The sequence below is a fragment of the Suricata suricatta genome, chromosome 3 (genome assembly GCF_006229205.1).
Source record: "Suricata suricatta isolate VVHF042 chromosome 3, meerkat_22Aug2017_6uvM2_HiC, whole genome shotgun sequence".
NCBI lineage: Eukaryota > Metazoa > Chordata > Mammalia > Carnivora > Herpestidae > Suricata > Suricata suricatta.
Genome location: NC_043702.1, coordinates 32135616 through 32156873, shown reverse-complemented (window position 1 = coordinate 32156873; position 21258 = coordinate 32135616). Strand labels below are relative to the sequence as shown.

The window sequence follows — 21258 nt, the reverse complement described above, 5'->3', positions numbered from 1 at the left end:
TTTATTCACGTTTGGCTTAAAATGATCTAGGAGTCACAACAAACAAGTATACAGCAATCTAAACAAGGGTCAACACCATAGTGCTATTATATTTTAACTACTGTTAACATTATTAAGTTTTTACTGAATTGTTGGATAGGACCATCAGAATTCTTCTTTTGAGGATCTTAACCCCTTTTCACTGTTTTATCCCACTGACCCTAGACTTTGGGGGACAATGAATTTACCTCTTTTTCTGAAAAATTTGGATCTCAAACTATGAAACTCTCTTGTCCACCCAGATCCATCTGTGTAAGCTTGGAGCAAGAAGGGCCCTCAGCCCAGTGGTTTATAGAGCTGTCAGGGCAGAGAGGTTGTCAGTAAAGAGTATCAAAGTACAAGCCCAAACCTTAATTAGATTTCCCAAGAATCATTGCATCTCTTTGTTTAAAATAAGAAAGGAACTAGCTCACCAGTTTTCACATTGTCAATTTTCTCCCTTTGTTAAGGAAAGCAAACATCCTTTCTTGCATGCTTTATCTTGGATTTTGTTTTGTTGCTTTGTGGGGATTAGAACTTTGGTAGTGTCCTAAAAACCCTGTTAAACTGGAATTATGTCCTTTTTTTTTTTCCCATTCCTCAAAACCACTTCTATTTCAACCTATATTAGCTCTTAAGTTCAGGTTTCATGAGTTTACAAGAGTATGAATTCATATTTGATCTTAAGTGCCTAAATTTACTTCTTGGGGATTTCAAAGAGTAGCCTGTAACTTTAGCACACTAGGATTTAGGTTGAATAAACTTATGTTTACCCCATCTGTTTCTTGGTGGTTTCACAGATGGTGTTCATATCCCCTTTCAGCCTTCCTCTTGCAGGACAAAACACACACACACACACACACATACATACACGCACACACACAAACCCACCTGTAGACACACTATGTTTTCATTCAAAAGGGTACAAATATAACCTTTTGTTTCAGTATCCTTCTGAGCTATACCTTGCCTTCTATTGACTATTGTGGCTATTATCTAAAAGAACAAGTGACTAATCGTTAAAGACAGACACACATACACACACCCCCCTTCTGCCTTATTCATCTTTGTATCCCTTGTGTTTACCTCAGTTCTTGGCACAAGGCAGCTACTGGAAAAAATTGACAATCTTTAGTTAACAGTAAGGACCATGTTCTGGGTAGAAAAGCCATAATCCTCCAAATAGGATTTGAAGAATTATACTTGTTTTATTTCCAGTGATAATGATATGGAAGTTCAGCTAACATTTCTGTAACAACTCACACAGTCTCCAGACACTTCCTGCTGTTCGTTGGCACACTTTGGTATTTCATTCTCTGGGTCATGTACAGATTGAAGATGTCACCAGGCATCTCCTTCTTGGAGATCTTTTTTGAGGCTGATAAGATTGGGCCTAGCACTGATGTCTAAGAGAATTAGTTGTCTGTATCTCCCCATCCAGCGAAGTAGGCTTTACTTGCCACCTTTTGTTACTCATTTCCAGAGGCATGGTACAGAAGTTTTCCAAGTTCCATGCTGGTCCCCTCTCCCTCTTCTTTCCCTCCTCTCGCCCTTTCTCCTTCCCTGGCTTTGTAAATAGTTAAGGTTGTGAAGCTTGATTCAAAGATTTGTTTGTTTGTTTGTTTGTTTGTTTTTTACTTTATTTATTATTGAGAGTATGAGTTGGGGAGGGGCAGAGAGAGAGGGAAACACAGAATCTGAAACAGGCTCCAGGCTCTGTCAGCACAGAGCCTGCTGTGGGGCGCAAACCCACAAACCGTGAGACCATGACCTGAGCCGAAGACGGACACTTAACCAACTGAGCCACCCAGGTGCCCCTCAAAGGTTTTTTGAAGATCTAAGCAAACTTCAACTTCTGGTTCAACCTCACCCACAAGATTATTTTGTCAGCCCAAAACTCCATTGACAATTTAAGGATAATTTACTGAGAGGGACTTTGTTTTTAATTGCAAAACTAAGGCTTTTATTATTTGAATTTTCACTGTGACTTTTATTTATTCCAGGACATCTGTATTTACTAATCTATTGGCTGCTACTTCCAACTAGACACATGATATGTGCCTAGTTGATTTCTTTTTATTTTTTCTTGTTATTATGGAAAATTTCAAACACATGCAAAAGTAGAGAGAATAGTGTAATGAACCTCCATTATATTATAAGTATCAACAGTTATCTCCCTATTATCTTGAGAGGGTCTTATTAGATGGTAATTACAACCAATGTTTTTGAGGTTTACTATGTGCAGAGTTTAGGATTATCTCCCTTAATCCTTACAACATCCCTATGAGGTTGGTATGGGTATTATCCCCATTTTACAGATGAGGAAACAGATGTTACAACAGAGTCCCATTCAATATGTGACCTGCACTTGTAAAGAAGCCTGCTGGTTTGGGAATCTTACAAAGCTGCATTTAGATCCCTGCTTCTTGCAACCTGGCTGTGTGGTTTCAGCAGGTATTTAACCTCTGAGAGGCTCAATTTCCTCATCAGTAAAGGATAATAATATGTCCTTCATGGGGTCCTAATAAGAATTAGATGAAACAACATATGGGAAGAGATTAGCACAATGTTTGTCACTAAGTAATCCCGATAAATTACAATAGTAATTAGTATTCCATTCTCCTGCTCTCTGCTTGAAAGCCATTATAAAACAGAACTTGGACCTTTTATATATCTAAGGGGGCAGAGGTGGAAAAGGAGAAGCGTGAAAAGTAGGAATAATTTAAAGGACTGTGAACCAGTCTACCTACCATTCTGCCCCTCCCCTATTCCACCCAACCCCCAAGCCCCAAAACCCTCCCAACCAAATATCCTCTCCATGCTGTCTGGATTTTGTTTCACTGCTTACAATTCTACCTATTAGAGATTCCTTTGGGTTTCTCATATCTCATTGTGAATTTTTAAAAATTGTTTTCTGTCCTACACCCAAGGAAGCACAGCTGAAGGCCTGGGACGGGGGACAGAAAGAATTTTGGAGCCAGGAACACGGTATCCAGCAGTACTGCCCAGGAAAACTTCGAAGTCAGAGGACAGGAGGACCCAAAGGAAAGGGAGAGGAAAGAAAGGGAAAGGAGCTCTTTTTTTCTCTTATTCCAGCCCTCTGCCATCCCAGCACTACCAGGGCTAGTTCAGCTGTTTAGTCCTGCTAAATTATGGGTTAGAAAAACTTCGATGGGCCAGTGCAGAAATCCAAGCAACATGGGCATCATTTCTTCTTCTCAGGAAAATTGACTGATTTTAAATGACCTATTACAGTGGAATCAGTTTGCAAGTTGAGAGTCCCTGTCTCTCGGTTGTCTGTCAGATTGGAAAAGTCACACCAGACCCAACGTAACAAGGAAGTCACACAGTTTGGGGTTAAAGCATTGGGTTAGTAGGAGGTAGGGACTTGTTCAGATTTTCTACCCTGCACCCACCACCTCCCATCTCCCAGTTGAAAATAGCATGTGTCATCTCTCAACCACAGGCACAGTTCCAGCCTGAAGACAGCCAGACACCCCCTCACAGAAAAAGCTAGTTTCTACCTCCCCTGGGGCAAAAGAGATCACTATTTTGGCTTAAAATTTTTCTCCTCCAGCTCCTGCTAAGCCAGATAAACAATGATTCTGTTGTGTCAACAAAGCACTTAATTAAACTGAAGACAATATCAATTAGAACTGATGGATAAGATTTCCTTCCAGATAGTAGAAGCCCTGGAATTAAGGTGTCCTGAGTTTCATTATTCAAATGTTCCCTGAGTGAAACAGTGAGGTTGTTTGGCCCCATTTTATAGGTAGGGAAACTGAGAAACAGAAAGCTTAATGAAATGGCAAAAGTCACTGAATGAGTCTCTCACAAAAGCTAAGACTGGAGATTACAGTGTTTTTCTCTTCCTAATCTAAGTTTGCCAGCTATTGGGCTAATTTGTTAAACACTCAGGAGGATGTCAAATCCTTTTCGTAGAATTGAGGCATAAAAAAGTGGATGGAGATCAAAATTTGTGATAGGAGGAGAAATAAGAAGACTCTTCTCTGGTTTCCAACCAAACTGTTTCTCTGCCGTGCCCCCTTGCAGAGCCCTCCTAAAACTGGCCACTCAGCCCATCTCACCAGCACCAAATTGCCTTTAGAACACAAAAAGTAGGCCAGGATGTCAGATGGCCAAAATGAACAGGATGAACCAGGTGACAGGCACAGGGACCACTGGGCAGACTTGTGGTAAAAGGAACCACACCGTGGCTTGGGGTCCTTTCTCCTCAGAAAGAGCCCAGGCAGGAAGACAGGTTATTGAATTGAGATCCTGGTGTTCCGTTGGGCCTCCTAAAGACTACAGGTCTTCTGCTCCTCCAGGCCAGGGAAACCTAGACCGAGACAAGTTCTCAGAGGAGGACCTAGGGCTGGCTGGGGTGGCTGACCTTGCACAGGCAGGGTCTCTCCCAGTTACCCTGAGTCGATAGTGTATACAAAGTCCCTGACCCACTGAGTTCCCTCCCCAGGCAGCCCAGTCACATGGGGCCCTCTAGAACTCCATTCCCTTCTTAGCCCCCACTGTCCCCATTCCTATTGCACACTTTTAGTTCCACAGGCTTCCATGGGCAAGAAAGAACAGGGCCTGAGAAGGCCAAGTGCTGGGGAACTGGACAGACCTTTAACCCATAGCTCCCTGAGCAGGAGTGACCCTTTCCAGGATTTGGTCCCCACCCACCCAGCAGGGGGCATGGTGAGGGGGAAGTTCAGAATCCTAGTCCTCCTCACCCTCCCCACCCCCAGTGACTAAATCTCTCAGATCTATTCATCCCCGCTGGGATTCAGAGTCCCCCAACCCCCAGGAAAGTGGAAGGACAGACTATCGGCCAAGGAGGGGGGCCTGGTGGTCCAAAGGAGAGACTGACTCTTTTCCTTTTGTTTGCTCACAGGAGGGAACAAATGCCCTGTGTGCACAGAGGTTTGATGTGACAACTTGATAGACCACATAAGGGTTTCAGCAAAGGCCTCCCGACCCTGCTCTCCATGCATTAAGATAATGATGGGGTGTGTGCCCCAGTACATTTCAGATCTTGGCTACAAAGGGCCTCCTTCCTTCTGTTTTCTTCCTCCTGCTCAGCTTGCCCACAGGTTCCCAGAGACTCTTGGCAGCTTTCTATCAGGCAGAATGAAGTTGTGAGCTGCGTGGGAGGCAGTTAGACAGCAAGAGTGTTGCAGCTTTCTTAATGAGGGACAATAGCTCCTCTTGGAGCCATTAAGCCACAGCTACAGAGTTGGGGAACCCCAATTAGAAAGGAGTGGGAGAAGTAAGGAGGAGGGTCTGAGAGACGCCTGCAGGACAGATCCGTATCTTTGGGGCTCTGTGGGCCCCATGGGTAGAGTTATAGCGATTGGGTTTAGAATCTGCTTTCCTTCTTAAGGTAAGATGACTGTAGAGGCAGCCCACGGTGGTGACCCTTCAAAATACACAAATTGAAAGGAGGAGGCAAAATTACCAGAGAGAAGGATTTTCCTTTAAATTTGTGGCTCTGAGATTATAAGAGTAAGAAAGGAAATTATATTTATTTAATGGGTATCCTCTGTAAGTTTTGCTACATTAAGTATGTGTGCATATGGATATTTGTATTATAGTCGATAGCTCTCTTTTGTTCTGACGTTCAACTGAATCACATTATGTTTACCACAAGATAATAATCCTGGATTTTCCATGGCTCACTCTGTCAGAGTATAAGATTAGCTCTTGAATTCATTAACAGCCATCTCCTTTTAAATGTCAGATAACTTTTTAAATGCCAAGTACTTACGCAACACCTTCTGTGCAATTCAAATCAGCTTTACCAAATTAACTCATTAATCTTTATTGTTTCGTTTACTGAAGAGAAAGGCTTCCAGGTGTTTTTAGCAGAATATGAAAATATTAAGATAGTTACAATACAATATAGGTGGGTTTTGATTTTCTGCTCAACATTGACCCTTCCACCAGTTTTGTAATCATTCCCAGTAAAGCATACACATAAAAGAAACACAAAAGCTTCAGGCATCTCTCCTTTCTTCTAATTCCCCCACTTTCCTTCCCTTTTTATTCCCACATCTTCAGATACCTTGACTCCTGTTTACTATTTATTCTGCTGTCTTTGCTCTCAAAATACCCCAAGAGCTACAAGTGTCAATTATGATGCCCCTCCCTCCCGAAAACAGAAGGGTGCCTTGCAGGATCTAGGGTGGAGCTCAAAGGGCTGCTTAGAACAGGCCTAGAAATCAGGAATTCCACTGTTCTTTCAGAGAATTCCTGCCTGGTTTGACCTCTGAATAATCAGATACAGGCTATACTGACTGCTAAAGATAGCTCCTTCCGGAGTTGGCTCCTTGTCACCCAGTTTTCTGCTCAAGTCACCCTGGAAGGATCTTCCCTTATCACCCAAAGGCAAGTCCCACACCTCCCCATCAATTCCATCTTATCCCATTTCACTATCTTCATAGGTTTATCTAAAATCATCCAGCTTGGGGCACCTGGATGGCTCAGTTGGTTGAGTGTCTAGCTTTGGGTCAAGTTATGATTTTGTGGTTCCTGAGTTCAAGCCCCGTATCAGACTCACTGCTGTCAGTGAAGAGCCTGCTTCGGATCCTTTGTCCCCCTCTCTCTGCCCTCCCCCACTCATCTCTCTCTCTCTCTCTCTCTCAAAAAAAAAAAATTAAAAACAATAAAAAACAATAATCAAATTAAAATAAAATAAAATCATCCCACCTATATATGTGTTTGCTTGCCTAACACATACAATATCACCAAATAAATATCAGTTTAATGAATAAGTGAAAAACCATCGCAACACATGGCTTTGTTGCCTAGTTTTAACTTTATAACTTCTTCTCCTCTTCTCACCACCTCCCAGAATCCTGTTTATTCAATCTTTTCTTTCCTCCCATCCCCAAACCCCCTTTCTCTATCATTTATTTGTTAGAACAGTTGGATGTAATAAGCAAAAACAGTTCTTCACATTATAGTCACTAGAGAGCCTTCACTGAAGACATTCCATCAAGCTAGAATTCATGGTCCCTAATACATTTGGGAAGATTGTTTTAACGAAAAATTTATAGGTCAGATAATTTGGAGGGACTTTTCTCAAAGCTTCTCAACCCCCACTCTTCAATCTGAGCCCTACATAAGGAGTTAAAATAAATTGTCTGACTGTTGATTTCAGCTCAGATCATGATCTCATGATCTCATGGTTTTTGAGACTGAGCCCTGTGTCAGGCTCTGCACTGACAGTATGGAGCCTACTTGGGATTCTCTCTCTCTCTCTGCCCCTCCCCTGTGTGCATGCTTTCATATGCTCATGCTCACACTCTTTCTCTCGAGATAAATAAATAAATATTTAAAAAGAAAGATTTACAGATCAGATGATTTGGAGGGACATTTTTTAAAATTTTGTTTATGTTTATTTTTGAGAGACAGAGCCTGAACAGGGGAGGGGAAGAGACAGAATCTGAAGCAGGCTCCAGGGTCTGAACTGTCAGCACAGAGCCCAACAAGGGGCTTGAACTCACGAACCGCAAGATCATGACTTAAGCTGAAGTCAGATGCTCAACTGACTAAGCCACCCAGGCGCCCCTTGGAGGGACTTTACCCACAGCCTCTCAACTCCCCATTCTTCAACCTGAGCCCCACATAAGGAGTTAAAGTAATTCTAACCATTGGAACTGGCTGTGACTATGCTTTTGTTGTCTGGGCTAACACAAAACCTTCTCTGGAAGATAATGGAGAACTTTCCTTCAAATCAGTATTGTCTGATTTCTATTATTCCACCCAGTGATTCATGCATGATTTTGGACGCTAGCAAGCTTCAAATTTTTTTGTCTGATTCTAGCTTGAACCAAATGTTTCCATTTGATCTAGAGACAGAGGGGCTGTCTCACTCCAAGAAGCTAATCGGATATATGACTGAGATGACAAAAAAATTGGATATGTAATTGTCCAGGAAAGTCTTTATCTCTCGCCACATTTCTAAACAAAGGAAATGGGTGGGGGCGTGCATCAAAATGATGGCTGCCTGTGGGGGCCCAACAGTTAATCCATCACTAATACTTTAAAGTAATATAAATGATATAGGAGGGGGAGTTTATAATGGCCCAGAGAGACAGACATCTGAGATTTAGTCTCTTAGAAAATATGGAAATGATCAAATCCACACCCAGGGTGATCTCATGGCACACTAGTGACCCCAGCAAATCAGCCCTAAAAAATAACAAATAACTTTCTTCTTTGGGAATGAGGAGCCGGTGCTATGCAGAGGACAGGCCTTTGGAGGTCAGCACATGCTTCCTGTCATGATGTCCTCACTGGCTCTCCCCACTGTAATTGAATTGGGCTGTAACATGTAGCTTGCCCCCAGTGTGATTGTTACTCTTTTGTTCAGCAAATGTGTATCAAGTTTCTGTTTGTTTCCATACCCTGTGCCAGGCCCTGCTGTTACCTGGAAACAATAGTCATGGTTCTTGCCCTCATGGAGCTTGTGGTCTACTGGGGAGGCGAGTTGGCTGCACAGCATAAGCATCATTGTGGGCAATGAGAGAAATGCTCAATGCTCTGGGATGTCACAAAAGGCACATGGGATGAGCGAGCCAGACCTGAAGGACACGGAGAAACCAGAAGGGAGGAATGTGTTCCCAGGAGAGGGAAGGGCAGTCTCGCAGTCTCCAGGAACTGACCTTGGAAAGCTCAGTGATGATGGTAGCATTTTGCATTTGTTATTCCCACAGTAAGGTAAACAGTTCCTGCAAAGAGCCCCACAGAACCTTCCCTGGCCTTCTTAGAGCTTTGCTCAAAAATCACTTTCTTATGGGGCTTTCCTGCTTAAAATTGCAGCCTCCATTGCCATCCCTAGCTACTCCTTACTCCCCTCTCTGCTTTATTTTTCTCCAGGTCACAAATCACTGGCAGACATAACTTATGTTCCACTTGCTTGTTATCTCTTCCCTCTCAATGAAATGTATGTGCAGTTTCCATGGGGCTGGAGACTTGTCTGCTTCTTGCACTGTCGTATCTGCTCTACTGGGCATAGAAAAGGCACTCAATAAATATTTCTTGAATGACTGAATGCGGCAGGAGAGAAAGTCCAGGGCCAGGCCCAAAGGGTCTTATAAACTTTTTAAGTGGGTTGACCTTCATGCTGAGGGCAAGGGCCTTTGAATATTTTAATCAGAGTGATATGGCCCATTTGGGAAGATCACCCAGATTCCAGTATGGAACATGGGCTGGAAAGCAACTTCAGATCAAACTTTGTTGTGTTCTGAATCTTACATGATTTGCATGTTGTGGTAAGAGGAGAGAGAGCATGGCCAAGAGATTGGAGAGGTCCTGGGGCCTCCAGACTCCTGGATTAGCCCATTTTTCCTTCCCTTTTGCTAGATTGGTCCAAATCACTCCTCCTAACACATCAAATACATTTTAAGCTTGCAAATAAACTAGAATCTTGCCGTAACATTATCTGCAAGGTAGATTTGACAACCATTTGTGGAAGCTCTATAGAGTCTGGGGCACACGGGGATTACCAGCTGCATAGCGTTGGGCAAATTATGTCAAGTAACTCTCAGAGCCTGCAGTTCCTCGTCTGTGAAATGGGAATGCCAAGAACTGCCTCACAGGGTTGTTGTGAAGATTCAATAAATGATTACAACTCTGAAACACAGGAGGGTCCTTTTTTCCACTTTCCTATTACACTGACCCCAGGTGTGAATTAATAACCAGTCTTGGATTATCCTCTATATATATGGGCCCACTGTGTCTTCAGGGACAAAAATAGGTGTTATGACTAGTGTTCCAATGATAAAAAAATTACTTTCTATAAATATTTGGGGATTTAGACTAGCTCTTGTCTCACTGTATATCATTCCTATGAAAGTTGGGCTTTCTGCTTCTCTTCACAGGGAGCCCAGCAGTCCTTGGAGGCAGCAGCTCAGAAGACAGGAGAGCCTCAAAGTTGTATAAATAAAGGGCTGATATGTTCAAACAGAAAAGAATTTTACACGCGCAAGCTGCACATCGACATGACGCCGTTCCTGAAGGTGATCTCACACTGAGAAGACGAGGAGTTTTATAGACACATACACAGGCATCCCAGTTAATACATTTCTGCATGGTACAAAAACAGCTTCAGAAGTCCCTCAGAGTTCCTGCTTTATCAGAAGGGACAGAAAATAGGCAGTTTGTAGCAGATGAAGGGAGAACAAATTAGGACAGTAATCACAGCCAGCCATCAGGGACAAGTCAGTTGGGTGTCTGGTTTGGGTGTTGGGGGACAAAGAAAAGAGACGAGAAAGGATAACCTTGAACTACCTCATAAAACAAACAAATATAATTCATTTTATCTTGACAGTAGCTAAAATAATTGTTACTGTTTTATCACTGTAACTGAGTACAGCTGGTATTCTAACTGGAGGAGAAAACTTATTCTTGGTAACTATTTACAAGTCAACTGCATATCCTCTTTGGATGTCTGACCTTATTTTCTGTTCTCTGAGAGCTCATTATTCTCCTAAACTCAGCTTCATATCTAGTTAAGGGTACTGAGTCCCTATGGTGGTAATGTCATTTGTCCACCTTTGCAATACTCTGTCCTGCCCCAGCATCTAACACAGTGCCTGGCACATGGAAGGTGCTCCCTAGATGCTCCGTAAATCGACTGCCTTCTTATCCAACAGCCCAGAGGGTTCTCTTCTTACCCATTCTTTGTCCCCCTCAGAACTAAATGAACTGGAAATAAGTGATCAGGGAGTAAAAGAAACTGATCAGGAACAAAGCAAGGCTTGGCTTGGAAGGATCTTAGATCCTTGTACTACCCTAGAGAACAACATCCCAGGCCCTTGATAAGAAGTGCCTAGGAAAGACAGAAACAGAGGAGAGGAGACCAATATATGTAGGTTCATGACGGTGGCACTATTCAATGCTGTAAACTGTCCAGAGACTTTGGAGGTCATGAAGGTCACCCTGATAACTTCAGTTACAGGTTACATCTTCTCTGGCCTTCTCTAATCCCAGCCAGAGCTGACAATGTGGGTCTTTGATGAAGAGTCATGTATTTGACCCAAATCTATCTCACTCCATGGCTGGCCTCTACTTTCGTCTCTTTCCTCGTAGATAGGTTCTTTCCCCATTTAATAAGATGGCTATTGACTTCTCTTTCTAGATCATTCTGGAACCGAATCTTATTGGCCCAAGCTGGGTCACATGCCCATGCCCAAATGAGTCACTGTGGCCAGGAAATTGGAATACACTAATTGACTCAGCCTGAGGCCACAAGGGCTAAAAGTGAGGAGAGGAGGAATGTTTCAAAAAGGAAAACAGGGTCCTTATAACCAGAATAAGAGAGAATAATTCTGGTCAGAAAAAAATTGCTACAAGTATTCAAAATAATTACTTTGATTCATTACTTATTATATTAGTTTCTAGGGCCACCAAACAAAGTACCAAAGACTAGGTGGCTTAACTAATAGAATTTATTTTCTCACAGTTCTGGAAGCCAGAAGTCTGAGATCTAGGTGTTGGCAGGATTGGTTTCTGCTGAGGTCTCTTCCTGTAGATGGTCATCTTCTCGCTGTGTCCTCACATGGTCCTCCCTCTGTGTGTGTGTGTCTGTGTCCTACTCACCTCTTTTTCTGAGGACACCAGTAATATTGGATTAGAGCCCACCCCAATGAGGAGCCCATCTCATTTTATGTTTTTTTTAAACAGCTTTTGATGTTTAAGAGAGAGACAGACAGAGTGTTAGCATGAGAGAGAGAGAGAGAGAGAGGGAGACACAGAATCCAAAGCAGGCTTCAGGCTCTGAGCTGTCAGCATGGAGCCCAACGTGGGGCTCCAACCCACAAACCTTGAGATCATGACCTGAGCCAAAGTTAGGTGCTTAATCTACTGAGCCACCCAGGCATCCCTGTTTTTAAAGACCGTATCTCCAAATGCAGTCACATTCTGAGGTCCTGATGGTGGACTTCAATATACGAATTTTGGAGGAACACAATAGGACTCAAAACACTTCCACTAATGAAACTATTCTTTTTTTTTTTTTTTCCTTAGCATCAGTTTAGTTCTCCCCTTAGCCCTAAAGAATTCTGGTTGGTACTTCCCTGGATGAGGTATCCACAGTATCGTTACTATGCATTCCATCTACAGTGAGCATCTACTGCTACTCTGTGTCTGACCCTTTCTGGGCATTTGGAATACATCAGCAAGCCAGAAAGATGGAGATCCTTGTCCTGCCCCAGGAAACATGTATAGTATGTTCAAAGGTGATAATTACTATGGAAATGAAATAAGTATATTTAGGGAACATCTAGAAACTGCAGGATTCAGAGTATAGAATTTACAGTAATTATTCTCCATATTTAAAGTCCACAGTATTTTTGTGGTACACTTTTTGTTCAGTAATGTTGGTACAATGTTACAGAAGGAAAGGCATTGTCATCCCTAAGGTCCACTTTATGGTCCACCCTTTTCAAGACTGCTTCTATAGGGGACTTACAAAGCATACACTAGGCTCTCTCACTCCCAAACTGTCCTTGCATAAAAGGTCACACCCTTTCTTGCAAACATTCAGTGTTAAAACTCTCCTTAGGTAGACTTTCCCTTCTTGACATGGTAGCTCTAGATTCTTAGGGGTTGCTTTGTAGAAAAGGGCTTGTTTAGAAATATCAGGGCTTGTATAGAAAAGGGTGGTGAATTCAAACAGAGAAAGTTCTGGGGTGACTGGGTGGCTCAGTTGGTTGAGCATCTGACTTTGGCTCAGGTCATGATCTGAATGTTTGTGTGTTTGAGCCCCAGCCACTCAGGAAGCTGTGTCTCATGTCTGGTTTTGGTGCTGCAGTTTGTGTTTACAAAGTGTTTGTTACTATCCCCACCCACCCACAGCCCTATAATACCCGACTGCTGCCAGTTTCTAAATACAGCTCAGTCATATCACTGGTTTGCTTGAAATTCCTTACCATGTCCCCATTGGCCTTCCGGCTAGGTCCTGGCATCAAAGATGTATTTCTTTTATAAATAGAAAAATATAACAAATCAATTTATTTTTAACTACATACTGCAACCTGTAAGACCTGGCCCCTATCTAATTCACACTGTCCATGCACTGCAGCCCCCAAACTGCCCCCTGCCTGGCACATGCTGCTTCGTCTGCCGGGAGCTGCCCTACCTCCCCTCCTCTGCAAGACTTAGCACCATGTCCCCTGGTAAACAAACCTTCCCCAGACTAATTTAGATTCACCCTCTGTGAGGTCCCACAGAAACCTGTCATAATCCGTCACATTTATCACACAGCACTGCAATGCTGAGGTTTTATGTCATTTCTCCATAAGCCAGCAAGCTGCTTGCAAATAGGTCTTTCATCCTGGTGCCCCCCAATTCCTAGCACATAACCTGGCACACAACAGACACTCAATAAATGTTCATGGCTGAAGGAACAGATGAGGAGCAAATGAGTTGGCCAGAATAACAGAGCTAGGATTGAATTTTCAGTCCTTCAGCTTGTTTGGCTCACTCACCAAGTATCATTACCTATGTTTCAATCATTCAGTTTAGTCATTGCATTTGTAACTCACATTAAAAATGACAGATTGTGGGGTGCCGGGGTGGCTCAGTCTGTTAAGCATCCAGCTCTTTCAGCTTAGGTCACGATCTCACGGCTCCTGAGATGGAGCCCCACATTGGGCTTTAGGCTGTCAGTGTGGAACCTACTTGGGATTCTCTCTTTTCCTCTCTCTCTGCCACTCCTCCCACCCTACCCCATGCTCTCTCTTTTTCAAAATAAATAAACTTAAAAAAAATGACAGGGGCACATGGGTGCTTCAGTTGATTGAGCGTTCAGCTCAGGTCATGATCTCATGATTTGTGACTTCGAGCCCCACATCAGGCCCACTGCTGTCAGCACGGAACCCACTTCAGGTCCTCTGTCCCCATCTCTCTCTGCCCCTCCCCCACTCACACACTCTCTCTCTCAAAAATGAATAAACATTTAGGGGAAAAATGACAGATTGCATTATGTTTAGTTTTAGGTGTTTTGTGTGTGTGTATGCGTGTGTGTGTTTTAAGTGGGCTTCACACCCAACATGGGGGATCAAACTCGAGCCTGAAATCAAGTCCTGCGTTGGGATCAAGAGTCGGGTGCTTAATCCACTGAGCTACCCAGTCGCCCCTATAAAGAGATTATTTTTAACATCCGTGTAGTATTCCACTATGTGAATTACCATAATCTATTTGACCAGGCTTCAACTGGTAGGACTTTTAGGTGGTTTCAAATCTATTGCAGTGAATAACCTGAGGTATAAGTCATTTCTCATGCATGTTCATTTATCTAAAACAAATAGGGTTTTTTAAATAGTTTTCTAAGCAACAGACTTTCAAATTAAGACTATTTCTCTTTCTAATGGGGATGTATCAGAAGGTTCTTTCGAAGTCCCTGACTTTCTCTGCCTCCATCTCCCCATCTGTGAAATGAGAAGAATATTTCTTGCCTCTGAAGGCTCATAGCTACATGTTAAGACTAAAGGTTTATCCTTCTTGCCTTTGAAATTCTTCCACAGGAGCAAGCTTTAATCCAGTTTCCTGTTAGGTTAATAGGACATGTAAACAGGAATTTTTCTTTCAGTTTATCTCTTTTCTCCCCTTATAACTTAGCAGTTTATTATGACTGAGGTGGGTTTTCCTGCTGTACTTTTTCAAAAACCTTTCCATTTGTTTAGGAATGATTTTTTTTTTTTTTTTGCTACACCACGGCCAAATCTTTTTTGTCTCCAAAATGAGAAATGACAAAAGAAAGAAAATTACTGTGCTTGCTTCAGCAGTACATATACTAAAACTGGATCAATCCAGAGATTAGTGTGGCCCCTGTATGAGGATGATATGCAAATTCCTGAGTGTTCTGTATCTTCTTGTACACCTGAAACTAATGTAACACTGTATGTTGACTCACTGGAATTAAAATAAAAGTTTTGAGGGGAGTCTGGCTGGCTCAGTTGGAAGAGCATGAGACTCTTTTTTTTTTTAACTTTTTAAAATTTTATTTATTTCTGAGAGAGAGAGAGACAGAGTGTGAGCAGGGGAGTAGAAGAGAGAGAGGGAGACACAGAATCTGAAGCAGGCCTCAGGCTCTGAGCTGTCAGCACAGAATCTGACGCGGGGCTCAAATCCATGAACTGTGAAATCATGACCTGAGCCGAAATTGGACGCTTAACTGACTGAGCCACCCAGGTGCCCCAAGCATGAGACTCTTGATCTCAGAGTTGTGAGTTTGAGCCCCTCATTGAGTACAGAGATTACTAAAAAAAATAATCTTAAAAAGATGTTTTTAGAAACTTATCATAATAAAAGCAAAAAAAGGAAGGAAGGAAGGAAAAAAATGAAAGAAAATCACTTACCTCCTCTAGCTCTTTTTATGTCAGAATATCTCATCGGCTACAAACAGGAAGCTAACAAGTGAAAAACACACAGAGTAAAAAGCAATAGGGTGAGAAGAGAATGTCAAACAAATTAGATTAATTTTCTCTTCCCAGTGAAGCTTGGCCATTTGATAATTCAGTGGAAAAACTAACTGTCACTAAAGGTAGAGGAACTTTAGTCCTAGGACAGAGTTCCAGGGCTCTCTCTATCCAATTCCTTCTTTGTATCTGAAATGAAGCTGTGGATTCAGCAGAGATCCATGTGACAAAGACCAAGAGCTGGCTTCATCAGACACATGGGGCTTTAATTAAGTCTTTGACTCTACCTGTCACATCACTTTGGCTACCAGTGAGCTGCTCTACTGATAACGCTCTAGAGAAGATCAGTGACTCCCAGTCCTGGCTGTATGTTTGAATCACCCAAGAAACCTTAAAAATACTCTGGTTCCAGGGGCACCTGGGTGACTCGGTTGAGCGTCCAATTTCGGGTGAGATCATCATCTCACCGTTTGTGGGATCAAGCCCTGTGTCAGGCTCTGTGCTGACAGCTCATATTCTGTGTCTCCCTCTCTCTCTGGCCCTCCCCTGTTCATTCTCTGTCTCTCTCTGTCTCTCAAAAATACATAAATGTTTTAAAAACTTTTTTGTAAATGCCCTAGTTCCAGAAAGTCTGACTTGATTGTTTGGGGGTAAATAATGGGTATTGTACCTTTTAAATAATTCTAACTCATAGACAGGGCTGAGAACCACTGTTATGGAAATTTCTAGATGGTGGATTGCAAGCAGTTTATATGACGGGGAGAAAGAAGAAAGAGGGGATTCAATGGAATAAGAAACCTAATCCACGGCAATCTTGGAAACTCCACAAAAGGCCAATCTGGCCCTTTGCTTCCCTGCCTTAAACCTCACACTTTCCATTTGTTCTCGAGATAAAGACCCAAAGCCCTTACTGACTTCAAGGCCTTGGGAGTCTGCTTCATCCCAGCCTTCCAATTCTTTCAGCCTCTTCTCTCAACACACCAATCATAATCATCCATCAAGTCCCTGGAGATACCTTGCTTCCTTCTCCAGTTGGTCTTCGCCTATGGCATCCTTCTCTTCCCACCAACAGTTAACACCAGGCATGGAACACTGTGCCTGTGAATGGGACAAGCCTCCCACAAGAGAATTACAACTAAGACGCCCACAATGCTCAACACTGCAGCTAAGCCCACCTGGCTCTTTAGGGCTATTCACACTGGCACTAGACTTCTTGGACACTGAAGTTAAAATAAGTTGACAAAGAAGGAAAAGAACTTGATTTCCAAAGGGCACGGACCATAGGAGTGTTTGCCTTTATTTTGTCTTACGTACTTTCTTTTATTGCGTATTAACCTAACAGGAAAATGGAGACGAACTGGACTATCATGATGAACCAGCAGAACCCCTCAGAGAAAATCATCAAGACACCCAAGGTAGAGACAGCCAGTCTGGGTTTTAAATCTTATCACAATAACCGTCTGATGAGGTTTCTATTGGTTCAAAAATGTCAGTGGGGAATGACCCTTCCATTTCTTCTCAGGGCTGGAGCCGGAAAACAGACCAACGTGCTGAGTTCAGACTCTGAGTTTTCATAGGGCATCACAAACCAACTGATGACGATAACATGCTTTTATATTTTTGGACTTACTAAAAGGTTTCTTTTCTGCCAGAGGTCACAGATTGATGGAAGAGAGTAGAGACTCTGGGGTATCACAAAAAGGTCTCATAGGCACTTTCACTTTTCTGTTCCTCCTGCTTTCACAGGGGTGTGGATATGCAGGTGCAGAAGCTGAGGTTCCCTGCCTAGAGGGCTAATATGCCAACGATGAGGCGGCTGAGGGAGAGGGGGCAGTGTCTTTAGAGACCCGGACCCTGCTGCCCACTACAGGTGGCTAGAGCTGTTTGCGTGTGGCTTCCTCAAAAAATGATGTTACATTTAATAATGATGATTCTAGGAAATATTGGGCCCAGAACTGGGCTTTTTGGCATAGTTCATGTTCCGAGACCCTGAACTAGACTCTAATCTCCTCCCTGGGGGTACCTGTGCATGCTATGTGATACTGCAGTTGGGTAGGCCAGGGTACAGAACTGTTCTTTATCCTCACTGCAACTTGCAGGAGTGGAAATGGATAGGTGAGAGACACTTGTGTTCTCCAGGAGTCGATGCAGTGCCAGCCAGAAGGATAACCTGTTTGTTGTTTGCTGTACAAAGGCATCCAGCAGAGGGAGCACATAGGGGCCTGTGCTCTGCCCCCTAAGCCATGCACCTCAGAACTGGAGGTACCACGCAGAGGAGGTTCCTTTCCTACCTGGCCCTTCTACTGGGGTGCCTTTCTTGAATCCACATAAGGTGCCCTATATATGCTGGCAACAGCAGCTCTGAGCCGCTGAGTGGAGAACATTGGCTCTGCAGCTGGACTACTTCGGCCTCAACCCCTCTGTGCCTCAGTGTCCTCAGCTGAGGCTGAAAACAGTGCTCCCCTCATAAGGTTGCATGAGAAATAAATGAAGTAATTCATATACAGTAACCCTTTAATGAATACTGTATTATTCTTTTTTTAGAAGTTTATTTATTTATTTAGAGAGAGAGAGGCAGAAAGGGGCAGAAAGAAGGGGAGAGAGAGAGATTCCCAAGCAGGCTCTGCACGGTCAGCACAGAGCTAAATGTGGGGCTTGAACTCACAAACCTGAGATCATGACCTAAGCTGAAATCAAGAGCCAACCCCTTAACCGACTGAGCCACACAGACACCCCAATACTGTATTATTCTTGACTATGGATGTCATAATGATTAAATGTCTACCTTCTCACAGTCACAGTTTACCAAATGACACCATGACTGTTCCTATCTCCTCTGGACTCCATGAGTGAGGCAGACCATGAGAGCTTACTAGAGATAAAAGTGCAAAGTCATGGATTTGGAATTTCACCCTAAATTTGATATTTTTCTGTTTCCGTCTTTTACTCTTTCTTTCATTTGATATTCTAAACAAAAATACTTTTTATATTCATTTTAAAAGATTTCACTGCTGAGAGCCTGGGTGTCTCAAGTCATGACTTCAGTATAGGTCATGACCCTCAAATCAGGTTCATGAGTTTGAGCCCCACTTCAGGTGAGCAAGAGCCGGCTTCACCTGAGCCCTGCCTCTCTCTCCCCTTGTCTCTCTTGCTGCCCCCGGCTCACTTGCGCCCTCTCCCTCTCAAAAAAAATAAAATAAAATAAAAAGATTTCACTGCTTCTACATATCAGACAATAAAATATTATGGTAGCCCAATCTCTGGGTTTGGTCAAGCTTTTAAGCAGAGTTCTTGCTAAAATAAGTCTCCTGCCCCCTCCATTTCCAAAGCTGAGTGACAGTAACCAGGGAAACGTGCTCCCGTCTTCTGACCTTCCGTATCACAAGTCACATATGCAGAATGTGAACACTGACAAGACTCCAAGTGAAATGGAGGTTTTAGGCAGTGCAGAACATGGCCAAATCTAAGCAATGGCCAAGTCAGTCGAAACAGATTTCCTTTTTCATAACAGAGGAACAGGCTTCGGCTGAGTTCCATAAAGGTTATCCAGACAGTCTTTAATGCAGTGAAATATCACTGCAGAAAATTAAAGAAGGCACTTGCCTGTCCTAAATGATAAATGCTAATGTTTAAAAAGGATTTCAAATCTTTGTAGGAAGAAAAGCAAGCATGCCAAGGAATTTTTTTAACTATTTAAGAATTGATTTTCCCCTTATAGGCCTTACATCTAATTGCCAGGATTTTATTTTCTATTCTAAATTAAGTAGTGATCTTCATTTTTAAATTATGAGCAGTGAGTTAGTGCCATATCTACCAAGAATACCTTGTGTCTTAGACTTGGTGAAATTCCTGCAAACATGTATGCAGTACAATCAGACAAATCAAATTGGCAACCTCCAAATCAAATCAGGTTTGGAAAATTACTCACGCAAAACTTTCCTTTCCACCTCTTTTCCCCAACCCCTTAGCCCAAAGAAAGAATAGAACTTCAATTCTTGTTCATTTCCTAGGTCAGTTGTTCTCAAACTTCAGTGTGCACCAGAACCCCCTGAAAGTCTGGTTAAAATAAATTTGGGGTCGCACCCCTAGAGTTTCTAACTAGATCTGGGTTGAAGTCATAGAATTTGCAATTTTAATAAGTTCTCCGGTGATGCTAGTGCTGGTGGCACTGGGACCAGACTATAAGATTCACTGCCCTGGGCCTTGCTTCTAAAACTTACTCCTCTAAATTTAGCAGTGACTCAATTTAATCGGTTCTTTTGAAAATAAAGGGTACTGTTTAGGCAGCATCACAGTGATCAAGAGCACTGATAACAAATCTGATTCCCTGGGTTCAAGTCTGGCTCCCCCACTGACTGCATGCCCTGGAGTGTCTACTGAACTTCTCTGGGCATCTTTTTCTTCATCTGTAAAATGGAGGTACTAGTACTCCTTATCTCACGAGGTGGCTCTGAGATGAACGAGTTAATACATGTCAAGTGCGTCTGAGAGTGCCTGGCACAGAGGAAGTGCTCACCGAGGGTTAGCTATCAGTCTATTTCTTAAAAACCTTAATTTAGGGGCACCTGGGTGGCTTGTCGATTAAGCATCCAACTTCGGCTCAGGTCATCATCTCACCATCTGTGGGTTTGAGCCCCACATCGGGCTCTGTGCTGACAGCTCAGAGCCTGGAGAGTGCTTCAGATTCTGTGTCTCCTTCTCTCTCTGCCCCTCCCCCGCTCACTCTCTGCCTCTCTCTCTCAAAATAAAAAATAAAGTCATAAAAAATTTAAAAAAACCAACAACCTTAATTTAGTAGCCATAAGTGGAACCTCGTCAGGAGAGACTTGGTCTAAGTTGATAACATGATGATTATTTTCTAGGTTAATCTCAGTGATGGAGGGCTGGATCTTGGGGGGACTGGTTGAGTCCTTTGTGTAAGTCCTTCTTTTACTTACGTCCACATGTGGGCAGCAGACCCAATCTGAACAAAGCAGCCTTGCCAGCCTCTACCTTCTGTGAAAGGCTATGTAGCAATAGTGATGTAACCAGTTAGAATGTGGCAGCATTTGCGATATTCTTAGTGGGAGTAAGATTTCTGAGGAGGCCTGCATGAGATACAGGGGTCCCTAATGAGTAGCCTGAAACAATTCGGGGGGGAGGGGGGTAAAAGGCAGGTCTTAAAGAAACCCTTAGAAACCAGTGAGCCATTTCTATTCTACTAGGGAAAAATCGGCCCAGAGCATTATTGCCTTATTGAAGAGATGGATATATAATACTTGGGATATTGATTCAATTGTTCTAATAAAGACCAAGATAAAGTGACTTCAAATAAGATGGAAGGTTTCTTTCTCTCTCTTGGAAAAGTCCAAGCTGGTAGACCAGAGGGAGGACAGTCCTGCCTCAGGTTCCTTCTCTCTGCCATCCTCTTTGCTATTACCCTTCTCTACATCTTAAAGCTGGCTCAGCATCTCATCCTGAGGATGGGAGAGAGAACATCAGTGTTGGGCCCACAGTTGCCTTGTGGGGCACAGTCCACTGACACTCTTAGCTGTAGGGAGGTTTGAAGCCTTTCCTCAGGGGCGGTTCCTGGCTCCAGGAATAAACAGCTCCAGAAGGAGCAGATACAATGACTGCCCAACTTGTGCAAAGAAGTGAGGAGTAGCCAGTGTCACAAAAAATTTCCCTTAAAGCTGTGGAAAAAATAGATCAGAAGTATGTGCCCAGGAGTTGAGACAGTGCCCTTGCCCCAGAATCTACAACCTGGAAAGCGGTACCCTCCACGGGGCTACCACCTGAGGTCAGTCAGGGCCCCTTGCTCCCTGCTGTGCTC

The 21258-nt window shown here is 43.1% G+C and overlaps 1 protein-coding gene and 1 non-coding gene across 2 annotated transcripts in view; both read left to right on the top strand.

The window, feature by feature from the left end:
* KIAA2012 (KIAA2012 ortholog) overlaps window positions 1–21258 on the top strand; it is a 104802-nt gene that overhangs the window by 58152 nt on the left and 25392 nt on the right. The window contains exons 14-15 of the mRNA XM_029934049.1: window positions 9906–10043; window positions 16789–16861. Coding sequence (XP_029789909.1) covers window positions 9906–10043; window positions 16789–16861 — 211 coding nt within the window. The remainder of the gene's footprint in view (window positions 1–9905; window positions 10044–16788; window positions 16862–21258) is intronic.
* LOC115288813 lies at window positions 14798–14901 on the top strand. The gene has a single exon (XR_003907204.1). It is a non-coding gene; the product is annotated as a U6 spliceosomal RNA (small nuclear RNA).